The 22,366-nt window shown below is 38.3% G+C and overlaps 1 protein-coding gene across 4 annotated transcripts in view; it reads right to left on the bottom strand.

Annotated features, from left to right (window-relative positions):
* The window catches only part of strn3 (striatin, calmodulin binding protein 3), a 30,716-nt gene that overhangs the window by 2,520 nt on the left and 5,830 nt on the right, over positions 1–22,366 (bottom strand). Inside the window, exons 2-16 of one of the 4 annotated variants that reach the window (XM_088925814.1) lie at positions 13,905–14,008; positions 13,112–13,185; positions 12,428–12,509; positions 12,033–12,209; positions 11,403–11,547; positions 10,572–10,713; positions 7,844–7,954; positions 4,717–4,857; positions 3,213–3,346; positions 2,367–2,542; positions 1,866–1,913; positions 1,520–1,641; positions 1,226–1,393; positions 941–1,081; positions 2–109 (exon numbers count right to left, since the gene is read on the bottom strand). In XM_088925814.1, coding sequence (XP_088781940.1) covers positions 2–109; positions 941–1,081; positions 1,226–1,393; positions 1,520–1,641; positions 1,866–1,913; positions 2,367–2,542; positions 3,213–3,346; positions 4,717–4,857; positions 7,844–7,954; positions 10,572–10,713; positions 11,403–11,547; positions 12,033–12,209; positions 12,428–12,509; positions 13,112–13,185; positions 13,905–14,008 — 1,873 coding nt within the window. The remainder of the gene's footprint in view (position 1; positions 110–940; positions 1,082–1,225; positions 1,394–1,519; positions 1,642–1,865; positions 1,914–2,366; positions 2,543–3,212; positions 3,347–4,716; positions 4,858–7,843; positions 7,955–10,571; positions 10,714–11,402; positions 11,548–12,032; positions 12,210–12,427; positions 12,510–13,111; positions 13,186–13,904; positions 14,009–22,366) is intronic. The other 3 variants (XM_088925816.1, XM_088925815.1, XM_088925817.1) reach the window with 3 other exon arrangements.

The following is a 22,366-nucleotide window of genomic DNA, read 5'->3' as shown; positions in this document are numbered from 1 at the left end:
CCCGTTTTGTTATCAAAGAACTTGATGTGTCTGTCTTCGTGAGCTGTGATGGTGACGGGCAGCGTGGGATGACTGACCACCCTGTTTATGTGGTTAGCGACAGGAAGAGCTGTTAGACACGAAAAAAGAAAAAAGATTTATATTTCAATACAAGATGGTGCATAACATTTTCGTCTTATTAAACTGAATGTATTACGTCTAAGATGCATCAGATTAATAATCCCCTTGTACTAAATATAAAATAAATATTTTTAATATAATATTTTCAACATAAAACAAATAATTTTTCTTATTGGATATCCAAAAACCTCAGAACAAAATGTCACGGTGAAGGCAGGTTTATAAGAATAATATTGGCAGCATTGTATATGGAGGAAGAGAACATTTTGATCTATCACTAAATGGGTCTACAAATAACTTTTTCATTAACATTAGGTTTTCAAAATCTTAAAATAATTAGTGCAGCTGAACAATGTATTTCGTAAAAGACGTTTCGGAATTGAATGACGGTTTGAACTCCGACTCGGGATCTCTCTCAAGTGACAAGATCTTGTTGCACAGAGCATGCCTGCTAGTTGTGAGTGATTATGCCAAGTGCACTTCTTGGCAGGCTGATGTACAACGAATGGACTATCCTTCCACCTTCTGACTCAACAGCTTGCTCTTGGCGGCTGTTATTGTATTCTGCAAGGATTAGCAAAAGAAACACAAATCTCAAAACACTGTCCAACCTTCTTTTGGGTCCGGTATCAAGGGGATTATTAATACTCCGCATGTTACTAGATTTACATGAGCCACTGCTATATGGCTTTGTTATGGTGTCATCAACGAATTAATTAATTACACAGATCTAAAGGATAGGAAAATAAGGACAGTTAAGCCCCTTTATCCCAGGAAGCAAAAGCATCAAAATCGGCTATACCACGCGCTAAAAACGTACTTCCTTCGCCCTGTGACAGCAGCACCACTGCCGGCTGCGAAGTCTCCAGGTCGTAAATCACTGTGCCGCCATTGTTGAAAGAAGCCACCATGTGGGCCGGGTCACATCCATTGAAATCAACTGAAGTAGGAATGCCGTGTTCTACGGGGAAACAAATACAGTGCCAATACAGTTACATTACTACACCACCTTCCACTACATAAAGAGAAAACTGAACTGCCTGAAGCAACAGCGAAAAGCACGATGGAACTGTTAAACATTTCTTGAGAAATAAGCCAAACTTACCCTTGTCGGTATTGTACGTGCTGATGCATGGTGACTTCTCAGGAGGATTCCATAACCTAATAGTGCCATCTGCTGAGCAAGACAGTAGCCTGTTCTTTATACCACTAAAAGCTAAACCCCATACAGCATCAGTGTGCCCAAGCAACGTGCCCGTTAGTACATTGGGATCTGAAGAAAAGAGAGAAAATCAAGAAAGAGAAAAAGATCTCAATTTAGTAAATGGCAGAACTATTACCAAAATGATCACAAACTAAAGTAAAAAAAAAAGCAGTAAATGAACAACCAGATACTTACCATATGTATCATATGGGTCTACATTAGAACCAGGAATATTCCACCACTGTATGGTAGAATCGACACCACCACTAAAACACTGCTCTCCACTGCAGCTAACCGCTAATGACAACACGGGCCCACTGTCAAGAAAAGAAAATAACTTGAAAATACAAAATTATAGAATTAGAAATATAGAAACCAATCATCACTGCATACACCATACAAGGACGTTGACACTGTAGAAGAATAGCACAAAACATGATAAAAAGACATAAAACAAAGTTTGATCATATATGCAATTTAATAATACCAATCAAAAATAAACAGGTTGCCTAAACAACCCATTATAAAATCATATACATACACATGAGCTCTGAATGTATAAATAGGTTCCACATCTAATGAGGCACTCCTATAAAAAAAAGAAAATAAACCAATTAATAGAACACACTTGTGAAACAAATCAAAGAATGTGTTAAAATCATTTTCATCTGTCTGATGAGCATGTGAAGTGGCTTTAAATAAACTCAAAAATATGTACATACTTCTGTATATCAGAGCATTTAATAAAAATTAGATAACGTCCTTATATATAGCCGCTTACAAAGAGCTGCAGTACTTATCTTGAACTAGAATCCACCGCCATGATGAACCAACAGAGTCACAACAACCACAGTTAAACCACACCCACACAAGGGGTGAAATATTCACCAGACTGCACGATATTTGTAACAGCCATTTTAAAATGCAGAAGTACCGTTAGCACAGCTGATCTACCATGAGGTCACTGAGAAAAGCAGCTCCCCTCTTCTAAAAGGAGATAGCTGGAAAAAGGCGTGGCTGTGGAAACGAGAGGAATACTTGCTTTTTGGCTGGGACTGTTTTCTGCAGGTTCCACAGTTTGAGAGTGTGGTCCTCCGAGGCTGTTACCAGCACAGGCTCTACAGGGTGGAATGCTAAGGCTCTAACTCCATCGAAGTGGCTACGTAGTGTATACTTGGGATTCCACGTCTTCCTAAAAGCGTCCTTATTAGCTGGCATCTAAAGATAGAATACCGCGGTTACACAGCTGTTATGGGATGGAAAAACAAGACTGTGCGAATCAACATTCCTCTTCAGCAAATCAATCCACTGCTATAATGAACAGATAGAACGGATGGTGCGTCTCCCCCCCCAGATACATAACAGTTCCCCAGCTGAGCACTAAGTGCCCTTTAAATCCGTATCCTAATCCTCTCCTCGTCTCTAAAGGAAAGTGCCTCAATAGAAGACTTGCAGGCCTGCCTCACCAGGTTGGTAACAAGTTGCTGTCAACGCCACAGGACAACAAATAAACAAAAATCAGCAGGACGAGGAACAACAGACCCAAATGGATGTGAAGTTGAGGAGCATTACAGACAGACAAGAGATGCTTCTTCATGTAGAATTTTATGAAGATCAGGAACCCAGTCCAGCCATACTGTTGAAGCTGACCAGAAACATGATTCTAGGAATCATTAAGCTACTGTTGACCAAACAAGAGAAATGAGCTAAATGAACCCTTCTCTTTTTTTAATTCTTTCCAGGTTTCAACCCACTTTCCTAATTAAAACACTGCAGTTGTGCTTTGTTTCAGGATCTTATTTAGTTTGTACCACATTCTGAGGTGCAAAGCGTGACTGTGGAGACAGCAATGCAGTAAGGTGCACTGGAGTGGCACAGGAGGACTTACATCATAGCTGTAATCGGCGTCGTTCGAAACGGTCAGATCTGCCAAGTCTCCCAGGCCCAGGACACTTTCCAGTACGTCATCAGAACCCATAATGAATGATTTGCCACCTCCAGATGGAAACGTTAAAGGCTCGGCTAAAAAAGGAAAATTGAAACAAGACGTAGTAAACATGCTGGTTCTCAAGAAAGAGTTAAGACATTGAAGTAAACAAAAGGTTGAAACGTCTATGAATTTCTTTCAAAAGAAGTATAAAAAAAGCTGTATGAACTGAACACAATAAAACGTTTATACTCTAATTTAAGTATGGCAGTGAGTAATGAAAAGTCACATGATGCTTGAATTATACTTTTGGAAAGTACTTCACAAATTCAGACTACAACCGTACAATATATTGTTTTTGACGCATTCCTTAAATGGTGGTGGCTCCAACATTGTTGTTGTGGAAAATAAAGCAAAGAGATGGTACAGGACTGCTAAACACAAGGACATTTTGGGAAATTAATCTCTGTTTACATAAGGACTGCAACAACAATAAAAGGCAATTCAATGCAATATTGCACTCTACTGACATCTCACAAAAGTTTAACAAATACTGAAAAACGTCTACTGTAAAAGAATCTCCACACACACGTAGAAAAAGACAGCATATTATACTCGTTCAACACACTACAGTAGCTATAAAACCACTTTTAAAATAAAAAAACAATTACCCCGCACCCAACAGAATAACCCCCTAATTTAAAAGCATTCTGTAATGAAGGGCAAATCCCAAGCAGCAGTCAGTGAAAAGTATAAGAAAATCATGTATAGATTTCAACACAGCCTTGCATTACAGACGGCTTAAGAGCAATTAACTGATGAAAACAAAACTGAAGTATTAACTGAATCTACACAGAACTCGAATGCTGTGTGCTCAAGGGGTTTTGAATTCAGCTCGGTCTGAAGTGCCTGAAAGTGAACTGTGAATGCTGACACCAGCGTGGCAGCTGTGCAGATTCCATACAGATGGCCTCAGCACATCCCAGAATACACAGTGCAATACAAGACTGCAGAGGGGGAGACAGACACCACAGCACGGTCAGTATCCAAAGCAGCAGTGCTCACTACTTTGTTGTTAGCTGGAATTAGAAAATCACTTCATGCTGAAGAAAAACACCATTAACACCATTTTTGCAGACAGGAGTTATAAATCTTTTCTGCATTACTGCGGCTAAAGAAAAATCTCCTTCAGTTGGTACAAACTGCAGGGAGAAGGCGAAAGGATGCAATAACAGAACCGAGAACTGGGTCAACACTGTGGCAATGAACCTGATCGGGCTCACAAGTAAAATCCACAAACGCATTATAATAAAAAGACTCCAGGCAGCTTTTCTTAGCAGGCTGCAATTTCTTTTTCCTCCCTGACATTAAAACCAAGTAAAATTAAAGATTATCCCATGGGTAAGAGAAGGTGATATGGACTACACAGACAATACTGATGTTCAAGAACTGAACACTTTAGTACCTTCCTCTGCTCTCGAACCTTCATGATCAGTCACTTGAGAAGCAGTTGATCTAGACTGATTAGTGATTCCAGAAGGGATGTGGGGTACCTCATCATCTCTCAGATCTGCTATCATGTCCTGCAGTTTGGTCCTGTTGACCCCTGTAAATCAAGGTCAATAGCAGAGGTTCATTCAGAATCCCCCAAGTTCTATTAAAGCCTACTGGGGGACCCCAGTTACCAGAGCACAGCATAGCATGGGTGGCCCCCAAATGCCACCAGATCCTTGCCACACAGCTCAGGCAACGTACATGTGGCAGCCTGGAAGCATTTCCTTTAGTATAGCCTTTGAAAGAACTTTGCTCCCCCTGAGCCCCTCGACTTCAACTTTCTCTAAGAGCGTCCCTCAATTTCCATTTCAGAAGAGCACCAATGTGCACACATCACAAGTCAAGAAATTGGTGTAAAATCGGGAGATCTAAAGATATTTCCAAATTTCTTTCAGACTGACGCACTTTTGCTTTTCAAGTTTTCTGACAGAGCGTGAGAAGGGAAGCATGTGGGAGACTCAGAGCTGCAGTCTGTCACTCTAAGGAGCAGGTGGTGGCTGGAGGCTTCCCCCATCACTTCTGCCCGAGCAGAGTTTCCCCTTCACAGGTGAGCCAAGCAGCTACTCTCCCCTGCAGGGCTCAGACCACAAGTCAGGACTCCCTGCTTACATTCTAGCCTGTTAGGCAGGTTAGGTCACTTCACTAAAAATAATCACCAATACTTCACAAATACATATTGCAGATTATAATGATAATGATTTTTTTTCTGAAAAATGCTCATTAAGCATAGATGATTACCAATTGCATACTTTTGCATGACACTTAAGGGGACAGCAGGCATGGCTTATGTCTCCTTTTTGTGTAATATTTTTTTTATTTTAACTTCCGGTTTATTTTATCACTATTTGAACACTGGTTACTTGTACTTGAAGTCCTACATGTGAAATCTTATTTAAAGGGGAACTGCAATGACATTTTTATATTTCAGGGTTAGAAAGAATCAGCACCGATGAGTGCATTTCAAACCACAATGAAAATAAAATGTACACAGTAACTTGTAAAACCTCCAATTTACATCACAAAATACACAAAATTTCCAGGTAATTCAGAAAGAGACAACCGAACTTTCGGTGAGGTGAAACGGCCTTATTACATTGTAAACAAGCAGACTTATGAAAACATCTCTTTTAATCCAAGAGAAATATTGCTCTTGGCTTCAAGACAGTTTTGTCGATAAATACACTTTACTTGTTAACTCTGTACGCGGATCACATTGGAACATTTCTGCAGTGAAATGTCTGCTGAACAACTAATTCACTCAAACATTGCATTACATTCGGCGTTACTAGTGAGCAGGAAGGGCCACTTCAAGTTACAATTCTTGCTGACTCTCGCCCATGGGGTTTGACAACATGGCGACTATCCAGCACTTCCACGTGGGGAAGAACCAAGTTCATGCTTCTATGCTTAATTGGGAATTTGTAAAATTTTGCGATACCGTCAATTAATTCATTTGGTTACCGAAACTCAATAACTGTCTGAGAAATTGTCACTACAGTCCCCCTTTAAGATCTCTTTAAGGTACACGAAAGGAGCCTTAAGGTGACACAAATTACAAAGTCGGAACAACCAGGTTGCATGCACTATGAAACCCGCATGTATGCTAAATACCATCCATTAATAAAACCACTGCATGAAGTTGGACCGCATTCTCATTCTGTTTCTAGGTCTTCGATATGACCTGTGAGGTGCTGACTGGGGATTACTGCTTTCTAGTTTGAAGGCTGGACTTTGACGGAGGTTTTCCTTACCATTTGTTTTTTGGCAGGGTTAGCCATGCCGTTGCCCCTTTAAGTCCTTAAAAATAAAACCAACTCGCCGAAAACAAAGACGGAAAAACAGAAAACAAAAAATGATCTTGAATAAAAGAATATATTTATGTATTAGCAGTATTACTGCTGGAAATACTAGGGGTGCAACAAACAAGTTGCATGCTCAGCTCTCCCTGCACTTTTAAATCATGCGACATCTCGGACTAATTAAGAAATACTGGTAACCAAACCTTTGTCAAGTTTCCACTTAAACTCTGACACCAGGAATCTTCAGTTCAAGAAAAAATAATTTATCGAGAGCTGCTTCTTAAAAAGCTGCTTGCTTAAAAAATGTTCCCTAAATCAACTCGAACTTAGTCAAGCAGTTCATCCAACACAGCTTATCAAAGCTTGTGAAACTATTCTTGTACCGTGGGGTGTCATAGTGCAAAATCTAAAACAGACAAAGCACAAGATATTCACCACTGAACTAAGTGACATATCAGGCTTTGATTTGTGGTCAAACAGCTGGAAGGTCAAAGTGGCCTGGAGTAAATACATCTGTCATTTTTCTTCTGTCTGCCCCTTTGGTTAAAAGCTAACCTTTACAGTTTCAAATCCAGAATATAAGCTAAAAAACATGAATATTCAAGATAAATTCTCAAAATCATCAACCTCTGTAACAAAAAAATTCTCGTCACTGAATAAAGTTTAAAAACGTGTACCAAAGATAGATTAAAATTCTACAAAAATATCAATGTCTATAAAGACAAAATGCTTGTCCTCCAATGAAAAATACATGACCAAAAAATGGACTTCAAAAAATTAATTTCCCCCTTTTTAAACTTGCATGCATCTTTAGTGTGAAAGCACTCTGCATTCAATTTCTCATGCAATTTAATTTTGAGAGTAGTTAAACAGATGTACAAAGAATTAAATATGACATTTGTAACTGGAAGCCCATAAAGTCACCATTAGAAATACTATGGTTGGAAAAAAAATGCTTCCATTTATCCCCCCCCCCCCCCCTACCTCCCACATAGTGACAAAATGGCCTGCATGGTCAATTCAGGAGTCAGGACACTCGAAGGTGAATTTAATTAATCTAAAAGGTGTTTATCAGGGCAATAGATTTTCCACCTGTCGCGGTCCTGTAGGATGTTGGTTGCACCCCTAATGCAGAATGCCAGGAGCCTCACAGAGATGAAGAGCGGGTGAGCACAAAGCAGCGATGTCATAGCGGGTGAGAAAAGCTGCGCGGTGATGCGGAGGATCAGCTGCACTTACTCTTCACACTTTTCTTGCCTTTCCGCTCCTTCTTGTACTGCTCCTTCAGTTTACATAATAGCCCCTGGTCTACATCCCAAACCTCCGCAGTTGGGGACAGGTCGTCTCGGTCTACATGCAGCACATTATTAAGAAAGTCAGCAAGTCCAAGGCAAGCAGTTAGTGTTTTGATTATTGCAACCCTTACAGACAATGTACACACAAGCATTTAACAACAGTGAAGGTCTGGAACAAATATCCACACATACTCTGCAATAGCCCAGTGACGTTCATCGCCGCTTCATTGCTTTTGACGAGGGAAACCTTTACTTTTTGAGTTTTTGTAACTCCCAATGGCATTTTTTTTACATCGGAACGTAGCGTCTGACAAGAGTGTTCCCATTCTGCTCTGCAGTGTCCAGTGCAGGACGTGTTCTTCCTAAGTAGTGAGCAGAGCACCGTCCAACAACCTCCTATACACTCAGCAGGTCTTAACCACGTTTGGTAAGCTGGGGTTGGGGGTAAGGAATAATATGATGCCCTGCCTTTAAAAGTGAGGATTTCATGAATTAAAAAAAAAGACATCAAGCTTTACCACAGAGGTTTCATATTGAGTCACTTTGAATTCCAAACACAAACACAGGACATACCAGTAGTCGAAAAACACACCAAGAGGTGAGACAAACTGTATTTTACTAGGCTATATACTGAAGACAGATGACTGCATCAGGGCACCCATTGATTACACTAGTTTTTTCTAATGTAAGGACAACAGAGCTCTGCTGCTGCTGATCATAGCCTGCCTCCCCCACATGGCACGGGCATCCTCCAGCTCGTCAAGTACAATGCTGGGGGCAAAGTGTGTAAAACCGGGGACCATGCTGTCAGCCAGTGTTGCTTGAAACAAAGTGTAAAGACATATGGCAAGAAAACAAGCTTTGCAAACAATTAGATTAATTAACATGCATTTCGCCCTTCATATTCAGGGGCTGAAAAACAATAACTGCTTTTACTCAACTGTCATTACTGAAAGTGATGTGTCAAATTGTTGACAAACTAAAAACAAAAAGTGGATCAGAAGTCAACAATTTCTTAAATATTCTGCAAAGATCGTTTAAGAGGCTGTGAGATTTTTAACAAGACTTATCACTGGATTTAGAAAAAAGTATGTACATTTTAAGTATCTTTATTAATCTTCTGCGATAATGTAGTGCATTGTGAATGACAAAGAAAGGAGAGGGGCAGTTGTACTGAAGGGTGTTAGGACACATGCTAGACAGCCACTTCAACACCAGACTCAGACAGCCATCTTCCTGAGCTACAGCACAGTTAAACACCAGATATTCAATGTTTCACACTCAAATGTGTTCATCTGACTAGCTCTTGAATAAAACATAATATTTAAAAATTAATAAATATAAATTAAAAACCTTTAAAACTAAGCTCAAAGCTACTTTAATTTTTCATAATGATTAATAGTAATTTAATCATTAAATAAGAAGAGATAAATCAGGGGTCCTTGGCAGTTAAGACAGGCAAAGAAGGAACACAGTGGTGCGAATACCTATTGTGCTACGTTTAAAATGTTGACTCTGAAACCATACCAACTAAGAATTCGATCAGATCCCTGGTGAGGCTTGGACAGAGATTCATCAGAAAGTTGGTTTTCCCCCATATGGGTGTAAGCCAAAATCCAGTAAACCCAGGCAATCTCACAATAGCAGACAAGAACTAGAATGGAAGACAAGGATCGGGGTACACTCGCTGACTCCCACAACTTCAAAGGCAATGTCTGAACATCTCTAGACAAGTAAGCCATGGCCTGTTGTCAATGTTTAATGCATTAAGATTTTTTTTTAATTGCAACATTTAAAAAATTACAAATCAAACAAACACCTGTTACAAACCAGAGATGTAATGCTTCAACTATGCCCCTCTCACGACATCAAACGTGTAGCCAGTATTGCACGAAACACAGAAGTACGACCATAATTAGCAAACCACAGATATGCACAGAACACAATTCAAATCAACTTCAGAAGCACAGATTTCTAGTTATGTGCCCTCTTACGCCACACTACAGAACTGGAAAAACAAAAAAAGACTTGCCATGGTTAAACCACCTAAAGTGTCTCCACATCTGCACTGGAACATTTTAACTTATTTTGACCCAGCTTCAGAAGCAAGAAAACAGAAGAAAAATTGACTTTGTAATCTCAATTTCTCAAGCACTCAAGCAGCGAGTTAGTAAGTCATGATCTGATCTTGTTAAAATAAAAAGCAACAATATTATCACAACAGCAGGAACACTTTACAGACAACCTGTGTTATACTGCACTTTGTTATTACAGCGTAAAATAAACTTCCAATAAGTCTGGATTATAACTGCATTAAAACCCTGCATATCATTTGAGGATTTTTTTGCAAAATCTGAACATGAAAAATGATTACAACTGAACAATAAAAAACCCTGTAAAGCATAAACCGCATGCAAGTTTACACATCCGTTTTAATACAAATGTCTCATATAACCACTTTTTTTTTTAGGCGATTTAAAGCAAAGCAATTACTACACTGTGTTCTGTTTATAAACTCTTTGGTCTTCGACGCATTCCTTCCTTTGTGATAAGGTGGTATAAAACTGCAAACCAATCTCACAAAAGAGAGACAAAACGAAAAACGAAGACGTCTCCTGTCTTTCTTCCTTGAGGTGACTATGGGAAGCACGGTGCTCAGCGGGCAGCCTTACCCCACTCCGTTCCATCGCCCGAGCTTCTGGCTTCCCCGGCGCCCTCCCCGTCTTCTGCGGTCACTAGGAAATCAAACTCCTTGAGGGCCTCCTCTGTGTCCTGGTCATCGGCGAGGTCCGCCGCCAATCCCTCATTGCCAATCTGCAAACGTCAGAATAGCCTCATGTACCGCACGTCACAGCAAGAAATTACTGCAGCTCACAATTACAGCCTGCAACTGGACAAAAGACGAACAATGTTCCTTCTGAAATATTTTATCCCTTTAAAATCCTTGTAAAAAAATGAATTTCAGTGCACTGTTCCCTACATCAACCACCCATTAAAAGCAAATTTTAATGGGATTTTTCACTTATTTTGTTTAAACAAAACCCCCCCAATTATCACCTAATACTGCATAACAATTTAGGTGAGAAACTAGAAACTTTAAATCAAGGCAAACCAGGGCACCTTCTATGTATTAAATGAAGCTTCAAGAAGAATTTTGTGAAGAATGGTTACAAATGCACACTTCTAAATCCATGAAAGGAGAATTGAAGGTTATGAAAAATATTTTGGGAATATTTTAACCCACATTTTACATTTTAAGACTTCTGTTTAATCATATGTAACAATGAAAGTACACACTGAACAGTATACACCTATTTGATTACTTATACATGAAATACAGCTGCATTCCATGAACTGCACAGGTGTCACATTATCAGCTGAAGTGAAAGAAATTTAATTTTCTTTTCAATCAGTGGTCTGCTGAAATCAGATCTAAGGTACAGTGTAAGTCACAATGACTGGAGAAAATTAATTTTGCTGACTGTTAAGAGTAACAAGAATACCTTGATTTTATGCCTCTTGTTAATTCTGTGCTTTTCCTTTCCATCCGTGATATCATCTACAAGATCTCCCTCATCTTCATCCTCTTCATCACTGTCATCTGCATTTTCTAAGAAGTTAAATGTTTCCAGAACATCTCCTGGATTCCTGTAACACACATACTGTGACATAGCGATTGTGCACCAACTTTCACTCACCAGCTGAAAAAACAAAAACAGTATTCCTACATATGTTGTTAAAGAAATTTCAAACTGTCTGAAGCAGCAGTTAGTAATCTGAAGTAAACATGCCAATTTATGATTCATCAGAAACTAAAATCTCTAAGGCCAAACAGAGGAGTACAGAGAAAAAATGAACCTTTCATCTAACTCGGGGTTCCTTTCCAACATTTTCTGTTTGCAGGATCTCTTTTTAAGAAGTCCTATTCAACAAAGATACCCAATTTCTAGGTAATATCAACTATAGGTATTATGTAATCAACCTGCAGACGGTCTAAGGCAATTAAAAAAACACCGCAGGCTACCTGCTAAACTTTGGTTGAGGAAGGAGTTACCTTTCCTATTCCATCAAAACGTTTCTTTATTGATAAGTCTGACCCAAGAGTCATGGGATTGCTGAACTGAGTCACATACCTTTTTAAATCCTGTCCCTTTTGCTTTGTAGGAGACTCTCCTCCATTGAGAATCTGTTCCAGGTTTTTTGATTCTACTGAGCCATTTTGCTCAGAGCTTGACAAACCTAGTAAAGATCGCACCCTTTGAGATCGGACATCTAATATCGTGTCTGTGTAACCTACTTCCTGAAGATATCTGAAATGCAGAAAAAACACACAAAGCTTAAAGGTTAAAAGTTGATTGCCATAACAGTTTAATAAATATCGGATTTTTATAAAGATAAAAAGTATACAAACTGTATCATACAATATGAGAATAAACCCATGCAAAAGACATCCCAAAGTAATGAATCTTAACTTATTTTGACAGGTCTTGGAAGAAAAAACTATTCACAGTATATGCTTTTTACTCACTGTCTAAGCAACTGTCTGCCTTGTTTCCACGTTAACTGGCTGTTCTGAGGAACTGCTGGAACTTCTGAGTCTTTGGTTTCTTCTGAAAGTGTGGGGAAAAGAAAGCCGTCAGGACTTTAAGGAGAAGATTCTCAGCTCGGTATTAACCAATAACAAATAAAAAGTTAACTACTCCTATTAACTACTATTTGACCAGTTTGACTCTTGGTAAATTTACCAAATGTATCCAAACACATACAGAGCAGGGGAGAAGAAAAAAAGCTTTGGCATATCACTTAATCCTGATAGGACTGGTGGAACATTCAACAAATGAGGTCGAATCACCCTTTTCACCTATTCAGGTTTTATCTATGGTCCAGTATCTACATATAAAGTTTATGAACAGTTAGTATAGGAATACATTTTAATTGGATGCAAAGATATAATGGTGGACAAAAAGTTATATAAGGGACTAAGACCGCACATTGTTTTTATAATTCTACAACATTCTTTTGTAAGCACGTGCATCCATTAAAATCAAGATGTTACATTACCCCCTTTATTATTCAGAACATTCATATTTATTTACATGCAAAATGTGCTGATGGAAGAGCTTTGTTTTTAGGACAGTCTCCATGAGAACAATGTACTAACTCTCTTCACAATTTTGTAAGACAATTCAAGAATGATGACAAACTCTATTACCTGATTCAAAGGCTGGCATCTTTAAGTCACCCTGATTTAGTTCTGTGCCGTATTTTAATTTGTGATACTTTGCCCTGTAAGAGGAAAAAAAAACAGCACAATAGCATTTCAAAACCATCTAACAGAATCATTTGGTTTTATGCAAAAATAAGCAGAATTATTTCAAATGATTAATCCAAAACCACATGCAGAGCAAGACAAATATATGCAATAATCATCTTTTAACAGCTCAAAAACCTATGATCTCTATCTTATCCTATTATGTTTCCTCCAAGTTCCACATAAAATAGCAAGCAAACCCAAAACAGTTTTTAACAGTGATTCATAACCTAAACAAATACAACTAAAACTAAACTGACTGTAACAAGTAAATGTAGCCCTTTTGTTTCTTTGCATTCCTTGAAAACAATTATCTGTATCCTCCCGTATTCAAACTACCAACTTCCTCTTTTTAGTCTTCCTACTGAGAGTTCCACTGCTTTATATCCTCTGACAAAGGCATGCAAATATTACTCTCCAGGTAAGCAAATCTGAACCATTTCCAGTACTCCAGTAGGGCCTCTAGAATTTCAATTACTACGAAGTGGCATTCTGCCCAACAACACGTTTTGCTTTGTAAGCATGGTGTGGTAAAGCCTTGGCTACCATGTCCGAGGGTCTGTCCGTAATACTGAACAAGTTTCACAGAACTAAACATAACCCCACAGTACAAACCAAGAGATTGGGAATGTGCAGAAGAAAATTAAATTTTAGGATGCATGAGGTGAACAAGTAAAAGATATTCAAGACGTACCTTTCTTGCTTTAATGCATACTCTAACATTTTTATTCTTCTTACTAGATCATTTTTTAAATTCTCTTGACCCTTTCTTTCTCCTTGTAAGAATGCTATCCGAGCCTGAAAGACAAAAGGCGGTGAGAGGTGGTAAGCGACAAAATATCATCAAGACATCAGTAACTAACATGTACATCATAATATTTTAAATATCTGCATACGGGTTCGTTCTAGAAATTTGAAGGAACCTCAGAAAAGATGTGGAAGGAATGAGGAAGTGTAAGAAAAGTAAAATGTGACAGGAGAGATACAGAGCTGGTGGAGAAGGGATCCTGCTAGGGAACTATCCCTATCAGTGACGAAGTCAAAAGCTAAAAACAGCAGCCCACATGGTTCACCAAATCATTTAGGATGAGTATACTAAAATACAAAGCACTTCAATGTTTTTTCTGATCACAGGATCCAGTTAAAGAAGAGAAATACAGGAAAAAAGGATAACAGAAATAGCGAGAGAGACAGAAAGCAATATTCTAATGAAGGCTAAAATAAATAATACAAGTTTGTTAGAATTACAAAAAAAGAACCATAAAGGATGAATCACAACGGATCTGGGACAATAACAGGAAACTTCCAAGACAATGAAAAGGAAATGGGTGATATACTAAATGAATATTTCACTCAGGTGTTCGCTAAGGAAGAAATCAACAACGTGCCTCACACAGTGGAAGAAAATTCTCGATTCAACAGTTGTACCACAGAATAGGCAGATGTGTCCAGGTTATTAGAAGCACTCTAGAATTACAAATCTCCAAAGCCCGATGGTATCCTAACTATCGTACTTACAAATATGAGAAGTTATTCATTAACGCAACTCTGCCAACCATCAGTCAAGCCAGAGACAGTACCTGTGGACTGCAGAAGTGCTAATGTACTGTCTATTCACAAAAAGGGTGTCAAAACAAGTAATTACAGACCAATTAAACTGACTTCCTCAACATGTCAGGTTATGGAAACAATAATTAGAAGTAAACCAGTGAAACACCTACATGAAAAAGCTATTTTAGGGGATAGTCAACATGGATTTAGAAAAGGTAGGTGTTGCTTATCCAACATGTTCTGTACAACAACAGTATGGGACACATATAATTAAATAGGATGAATACAGATTTTCAGAAAAATGTTGATAATGAGCACTATAAAATTCTCAAATTACAGGTGGTAGGCGTGGTTTCCCGCAGTTGTATACAGGCCAACGGGCCACCTGGCCACACAAAAACACCAACAAAATGTACACAATAATTAAATTTTAAATTCTGTTAAATTCTGTCACATATATGTTTATATACAAGCCAGTACCAGTCCAGGTTTAAGAGTAAAGAAAACATGCAACTGACCATACTATTTAATGTAGTTAACTATAACCCTTGAGCCTTTCCCCTTTCACACATAACCATAAACTCCAAGTCACACGAAAGGTTCTGGACATTTAAATGAAGTCTCCAGTCTAGAAAGACTAATCTTCACCCAACATTGCTGTTCCATTCCTTAATTACTTTTCTTCACAAGACATGAAAATTAGGGGAAAAAAATATCAATTGCATTTATATCATCCATTATCTGACTTTAATAAACTATAAAATGTTATATTGATACAGCAAAAGGCTTAGGCTACGTTCTCAGGGCCAAAACACCCCTTTCTCCCTCACCATGAATAAATCATGCCTAGAAGAATAACGTAATGAAAACAAATATGCTACACAAGCAGAGCACTGCATGTGCAGTAAGGAGTGCAGAAATAATTGTCTTTAATCCTGTTATATGACAAAGAGCCAAATCATATCAGTACCAGGGGCAGCGTATTGTAACCTGATCCATATTACTGAAAAACGACACAGGAATAGCTAAGATGCTATTTTTATACTAGCAACTAGTGCTAGCTCCACTGTGACAACCATTTTGTTTACTGAATAAACAAACTTTTGATTTTACCCAATGCACTCAGAATGACTTTTTAATACCTGCTGCATCATGGTGACCTTGGAGAGCAGGTCAGTCATGGAAGCCAGTTACTGCTTTGTTAACCCTTTCCACAGATGGTGTTAACTGCATGTTAAAAACTATGAAGTCATAAAAAATGTGGTTATTTAAATTACACTTCAAGTTCACTCTTGCTATGACAGCATTTCAGTAAAAGTGCAAAATCACATTCTAAACTGAGATTCTGACATATCCCTAGCTTTTTAGTATTAATGACATCAAAGCCAGCTGTCTAAGTCAAACAGCATATGTGTGTCAAGAAGCTACTGGGGGACTTATCAGGTGAATATCTGACAGGTTTTCCCATCTTTCTTATTGTTTCTGTTAAAAAAAAGCAGCCCGTAGTTTTCACTCTGACTGCAACAAATGTCATCTGTTCCTTGTCTTCATTTCTGAAAAATACTTTATAAGCTCCCTTAGGTTGTTTTTCATACCATCATAAAGCACTCTGTCTGAACAGCAATGTCCATCTCTCCATCTCAGCTTATTGAACTCAGCCCAAGAACAAACATAATGCTTTAAGAGGGGAGGAGTATATGCTGATGTGCAAGAACTAGCTACACTCCTGTTCTCAGAGCAAGCACTGGATTCCACAGTTCGTCAACAAACACCTATTGTTCACTTGCTTGTCAATGAGGAAATAAACAGTGGAAATTCCAACAGATGAATCCAGAAAAGTCAATGAGAGGTAGTGTTTTTTTCTGACATGCACTTCCTAAAAAGAGCAACAATAACGCGACCATACTCATAACTCAACTGCTACTCGAAGATGAATAAAAATGTTGTGCCCAAAAATTATTCACTGTCATTTCCTTTGCTATGTTAGTCAAAGGGTGCTGGCGGCTTTATATATACAAATAACAGTCTTGCAATTGCCTTTTTTACTTAAAATTCATTGTATGAAGTCACCAACCCTTTAGATTTTGCCATTCCAGCTGTTGGGAAGGGGTGAAATGATAATGTAAGAGATGGAAGAAATACTGTTAAGGAACAGCTGAACAATTGTCAGTCACAGCTCATTTTAAAAGGCCAGCATCCGGTGCCGTTACTGATGGAGCAGTGTGGAATGAGAAGAAGGCTATGTGAAGGATATGTCAAGCGTTCATACTTTTGTTCAAGCCAAGAACTAATTCTGAAACTCATTTTCAGTGCATTTAATCTTTCAGGGCATAAATATGAAAACTAATTTAAAATAAAGCATCTGTACACAATTATCAAGTCTCTGGATAAGTCATTCTTAGAAATGAACCTATTCATAAGCTTTAATGCAATAACCTTAATTTTTTTTCTTGGTTTCCCGAGTTCACTTTCACAAGCGTCGGCTCTACAATGGTGAATGTGCACTGCTGTGCATCATGGGAGCAGGGGACAATAGCGATAATCATGAACACATGTATTCAAAAGATCGGAAGAAAACCATTATTCTATATTTACTTCCCTGGACGTCTATTTTCCACCTGGCCCCACCACATCTGCTTTTTCTGGCAGCACAACAGTAACTCTGTCTTGCCTTACCTATGGGGCATCCCTGTTTGCATCTTAGCAACCCTGTTGGGGCTATAATTAAGCACCTCTGAGAGCTTACCACCTGACTCCAGTGGAAAGCTGTCAGCTCCAAAAGACAAAAACAAGCAGCTGGCCCAAAACAGGACTCTTCTTCAACTAAAGGATTGTTGCAAGGAGGGGCCCACACCACATCCTACTTTTACTGAAGGACTTAAGAGAAAAGTGACTAGCTTTAATCTTTTTTCCTCAGAAATGACCTATTTATACCACATTGAACTACAAAGAATCCCAACTGCAAACAGCGATTGTTTGCTTTTCTCGGGTTATGCCCCCTGACAAACTTGATGAGCAATGGAATGTCTTGCAAGCTACAACTTTAAGGGAAGAACTACTATTAAATTTTAAAAAAACTGAAGATATCATAGTGGTTTGTATATTCAAAAACTGGAAAAAAGGATGTATTACCTATTTGCTACTAACCACCAGAATGGCTAGATGGACAAAAGGCCCCAAAGTTTCTACCTTATAAATATATACACATCACTCTATATATATATAACCTTATATATATTCACACACACCACTTGCGCTATTTATGAGAAGGTACATTGTGACAATATTAAACACACACATTGTTTACACCAGGGGTAACTAGTCTTAATCCTGGAGAATCGCAGCCCAGCAGGTCTTGTACAGGATAGCAGCCCGTTATATCTCACAAGCCTGTATTACCACTGCAACTCAAACAGAAAAAATCCATCCTTTGCATATAAATCACAAAAACTGGACATGACCATGTGGGACTGCTGCAGACGTCTGCTGCCTTTGAACACGAGTGTTGCATTGCCTGGACCCTAGAGGGTACAAACACTAGCAGTATTTAAAAGGTCTGTTGGTGCAAATCAAATAGGACAATTTATAATGTAAATTACTGGTGGTGTGAAATAACCTAAATTCCTTTCCTTCAACTGGTCTCAGATGGAACACAGAATGAGGAGGTACCACAACACTCTTGATTTCTAGGCCTACCCTAAGGAAGCGAGAAGGAACTGCACTAGAAACAGGAACAACACTGCCAGAGAAAAAGCTATAGACTCCACCTCAATAAAGATCACGTCACCTTCACGTAAATCAAAGTCATGCTGTGAAGTCTTTTTTTTTTACAAATTAGCCACATGCCCCTGACCACTCAGCAGCCTTCTAGCTGAATCCAGTATAGTAAATACCAAAGCAAAAAACAACCACAAAAGCTAAAGTCTGTCTAAGCAATTAAATGTTACCAGTAAGCCTTCACCTTTAATCTGATATCTATACTTTTAAAAATGACATTCCTATATGTATTATTTTAATCAGTTTTTGTTGTTGTTGAGCTTTTTAGAAAACTCAAAGCAAATTAAAGCATTCTTGTGAAAAGCCATGAAAATTCCAAAGCATGGAAATAAAGCCCAATTTAGCATCTTAATTGGTTTCGGCATTATCCAGGAAACCACAGCTCAGCTACACAGCACTGAAGATTGTTCCACCCACAACAGTGCAACGTGCATCTGATTTCACTGAAAAAAGGAAAGACATGCGACATGCGATGAAGTAACTAACCTCAGTTACTACAAATCACCTCCTACAATAAGTGATTAAAAACACAAGTGTAATTAAAACTTTATATTCTTGTTAAACACTTACAAAAGGGAGGAACCTTGAATTACCCACATTTTTCTTAAATAATACCGCAGTCGGCAAAAGACGAATATCCAGAATGGGACATGCTTATATTTGGTTAGGGTCAAAGCATGTTCAAAGGAGACTCATGCAAAGCTGATTTTTAATTCTAAAACCAGGAAATGAACCTCGGATTTCTATGGTCTTTGTAAATGCAATGCCAAGCCGATCAACACAAAGCCTGGTTTAGCCTCTAATTGTATGTTTCAGTTGATTTTTTAGGCTTCTTTTTTAAACTACAACAAATGCAGCTGGACTACCCTACACAGCCAACACACTGACCACTTAAGTGGCAGGAAAGACTTCGGACACACACTGTTTCCTCCTTAGTATAAACTAGCCATGCACCAGCTGGCCCTTGCAAACAGCCACACCAGGGAGGATGCAACTACTACAAGTTGCCCGTTTGGGAAACCAAGAGATCTTGTATTTCACAGATAAAGACTATTGATCTTCAATTCTCAAGTGTTCTGTATCAGCAAGCAGCAGTGTACAGCACTGGTCAGGTTTCTGGACTCATAACTGCAAAATCGTTGGTTCGAATCACAGGTGAGACGCTGGTGTTGTACCTTTGAGCAATGAATTTCACCCAAACTGTTCCAGTAAAATACCCAGCAGTATAAACTGGTACAAATGCATGTCATTTATATTGAATAAAATTAAACTGATAAAAGCATCTATCAAATAAATCAGTTAATGGCAAATGCCAAACCCAACTGATAGGACACAAACTTATGAAGAACAATCAAGGTTCTCATTTGAGCCAATACGATTTCACTAAATCTGCATGTAGTAGATGAATTACAGGTTTCTCACAGGTTCTCAGTCAGTATTGAGAATTTTTAATTCCAAGGTATATTTGCTAATACAAAATTTAAAATAAAAAAAACCCTGCAGGAGATCACAAGCCCATCCTGGTATTTTAGAACACAGAAAGGTGAAAAATAAAACAGATGTCCAAAAATAGCTGCTTATGCTTCCATTAATAATTAAGAAGAAAAGGCTAAAATAAAATGACCGATATCAAAACAGCAACATGGCTTGCTGTAATTATACATTGTACTACTAGTTGTATTTTGATATTAAGCAATAAAAGGAAAACTTCTAAAACAATGTATTTTAGCTACCTGAAGTGTTGATGAAATACTGGCACCTTTTAAAGTGAGACAGAAGAATCAGACTAAAAAAAGAATCAACAACCCTTAGCATGTTTACACAGAGTAAGGTAGCCTCTACCTACATCTTTCCAGGCTGTGGTGCAGTCACACATGTTGGCTTTAAGGCTGTTTTGCTGGATCTTATGTCAGGGCTGTTTGTTTAAAGATAGCTTCATAACATAAAACAGCTGTTTACAAACCCCCAGTTTCACAACATAAAACAGCTGTTTATCAACCTCATGCAGAAATAATTCCGAAAACAGGCTGCTGGTTTGAGAGATTGGCAAAGTTTACATTTAAACAACTTCAGGAAAAAACCACTCCAGGTTTTGAACTGCTCAAAATCTTCATTAAATTTTTAGTGTTTAGTTTATGGGATGGTAGCAAGGTATCATTAAGTTCCAAAGCTACAAGAGAGTCTGCTTTATGACTGTTCTCTTCTCGGATGCAGTAATACTTTAATGTTCTCTGATGCATTGAAGCCTGCCATCACCAGCAAGGGTTATTTGCTCATTATTCTGAAACAGGTCTACACCATGACTCCTTTACTGCATTTGTTTTTTAGAAATAAATTGTACAGTATGAAAACAATCCCTACATAAAATACTAAAAACACTTAAGAATCTGGGCCTCTCTTTTTATTTACAGATGCTGGTAGAAAACAGAAGTGTATATGCAACATCAAAGAATCTGAGTGATGCATTTGACTAAATACCCCTGAAACAACCCCCCTTGCTGCTGTTAAGGCAAAAGAACCCCCAAGATAAACCCCCTGCTTCTCCCAGGTTCCTACTAGGAAACAGCATTTGGGATTCTGCTTTCAGGGACAGTTAAACATTCCCTGCAGCTACTCTGCTCATGGCACAAGCCTGTGCTTAAACTAAAACAACATGGGGATCCATCTGGTATGTGTACAAAAACTACCACCAGTCAGGGACAGCAAAAGCAGCATTAAGCTGAGCTCTTGAATGCTGTTGTACCACAAAAAAAGGATCGAAGTATAATAATCAAACATTTTCTGATTTCTGAGGCATTGACTTTCAAGAAGTCTGCAAGGACTTGTTTGACACTACTCTTGCTCCCAGCTTAGTTTATGAGCACAGACTCACTTGCAAGAGTCAGCAAATTCTCCCATTCGTTCTGAAGATAGCATGTAAGGCAGTTGTAGCAGCATCACAGCCATAAGGAACACTGTCCAGGGCTCAATAAACACTTATAATGAGAATAATAACAATAAGATCTTCAGCTAACATCGTGTAGATTCTATTAAATCATACACAACAAAAGTACAGCTCACTGATGTGTTTTAAGTGTAGCGGGTAGCAAACTAACAATCGTTATTCTCAAGAAACAAATATCCTTAGTTGTGTGGACAGACGGTTTTGTCTGGATTTTAAAGGATTTCACAAAAAGGTTTATTAAACCTAACGTGCATTCCTTCCTCTTCCTTTGCATATTGTATTTCAAAAGTAATATTCTTTGATAGAATGAACCAGATAAACAGAAGCAGACTTGCATCATTTGTACTCTAGAAGTGTGTTCTCTATTTACTTTGCATTTGATGACTACAACTCTAACTGAACAAGTATAAAATATGCCCAGATGGAAAGACAATTATAATAAAAACCCAGTTTCAAAGATAATTATTTTGCTGCGAAAAATCTGGAAGTAACAGTGTAACCTTTAACCTGGCTAATCTTACCTAGCTAAACATCTATGAGGAAGTGGGGGCATAAAAAACAGTTAGTTTCATAAACCTAGTTACCTTCTCATCTTAAAAGACCACATCCTTTTAAGATCCATGTAAGAGGATCAACAGAAGCAGTATGACGTGTATAACAGAAAAATAACATCTAACCTAAAGGAAGCAGCTAAATGAACTAGTCAGTTATCTCACCCGTCACTGACAAGCATTAATATAAAAGTTTAAGCTTATTATTCAGTTATCAGACTAGTCCTTGATCCACAACACTGATACAAAGTTTTAAATTGAACCTTCTCAGACACATTTTCCTATATCATGTCTCTTACTGGCATTTAAGCGAACAACTCTTGTTAATTAATT

The sequence above is a fragment of the Atractosteus spatula genome, chromosome 9 (genome assembly GCF_055471065.1).
Source record: "Atractosteus spatula isolate fAtrSpa1 chromosome 9, fAtrSpa1.hap1, whole genome shotgun sequence".
NCBI classification, from domain to species: Eukaryota; Metazoa; Chordata; class Actinopteri; order Semionotiformes; family Lepisosteidae; genus Atractosteus; species Atractosteus spatula.
This window is presented reverse-complemented; position numbering and strand designations above follow the sequence as displayed.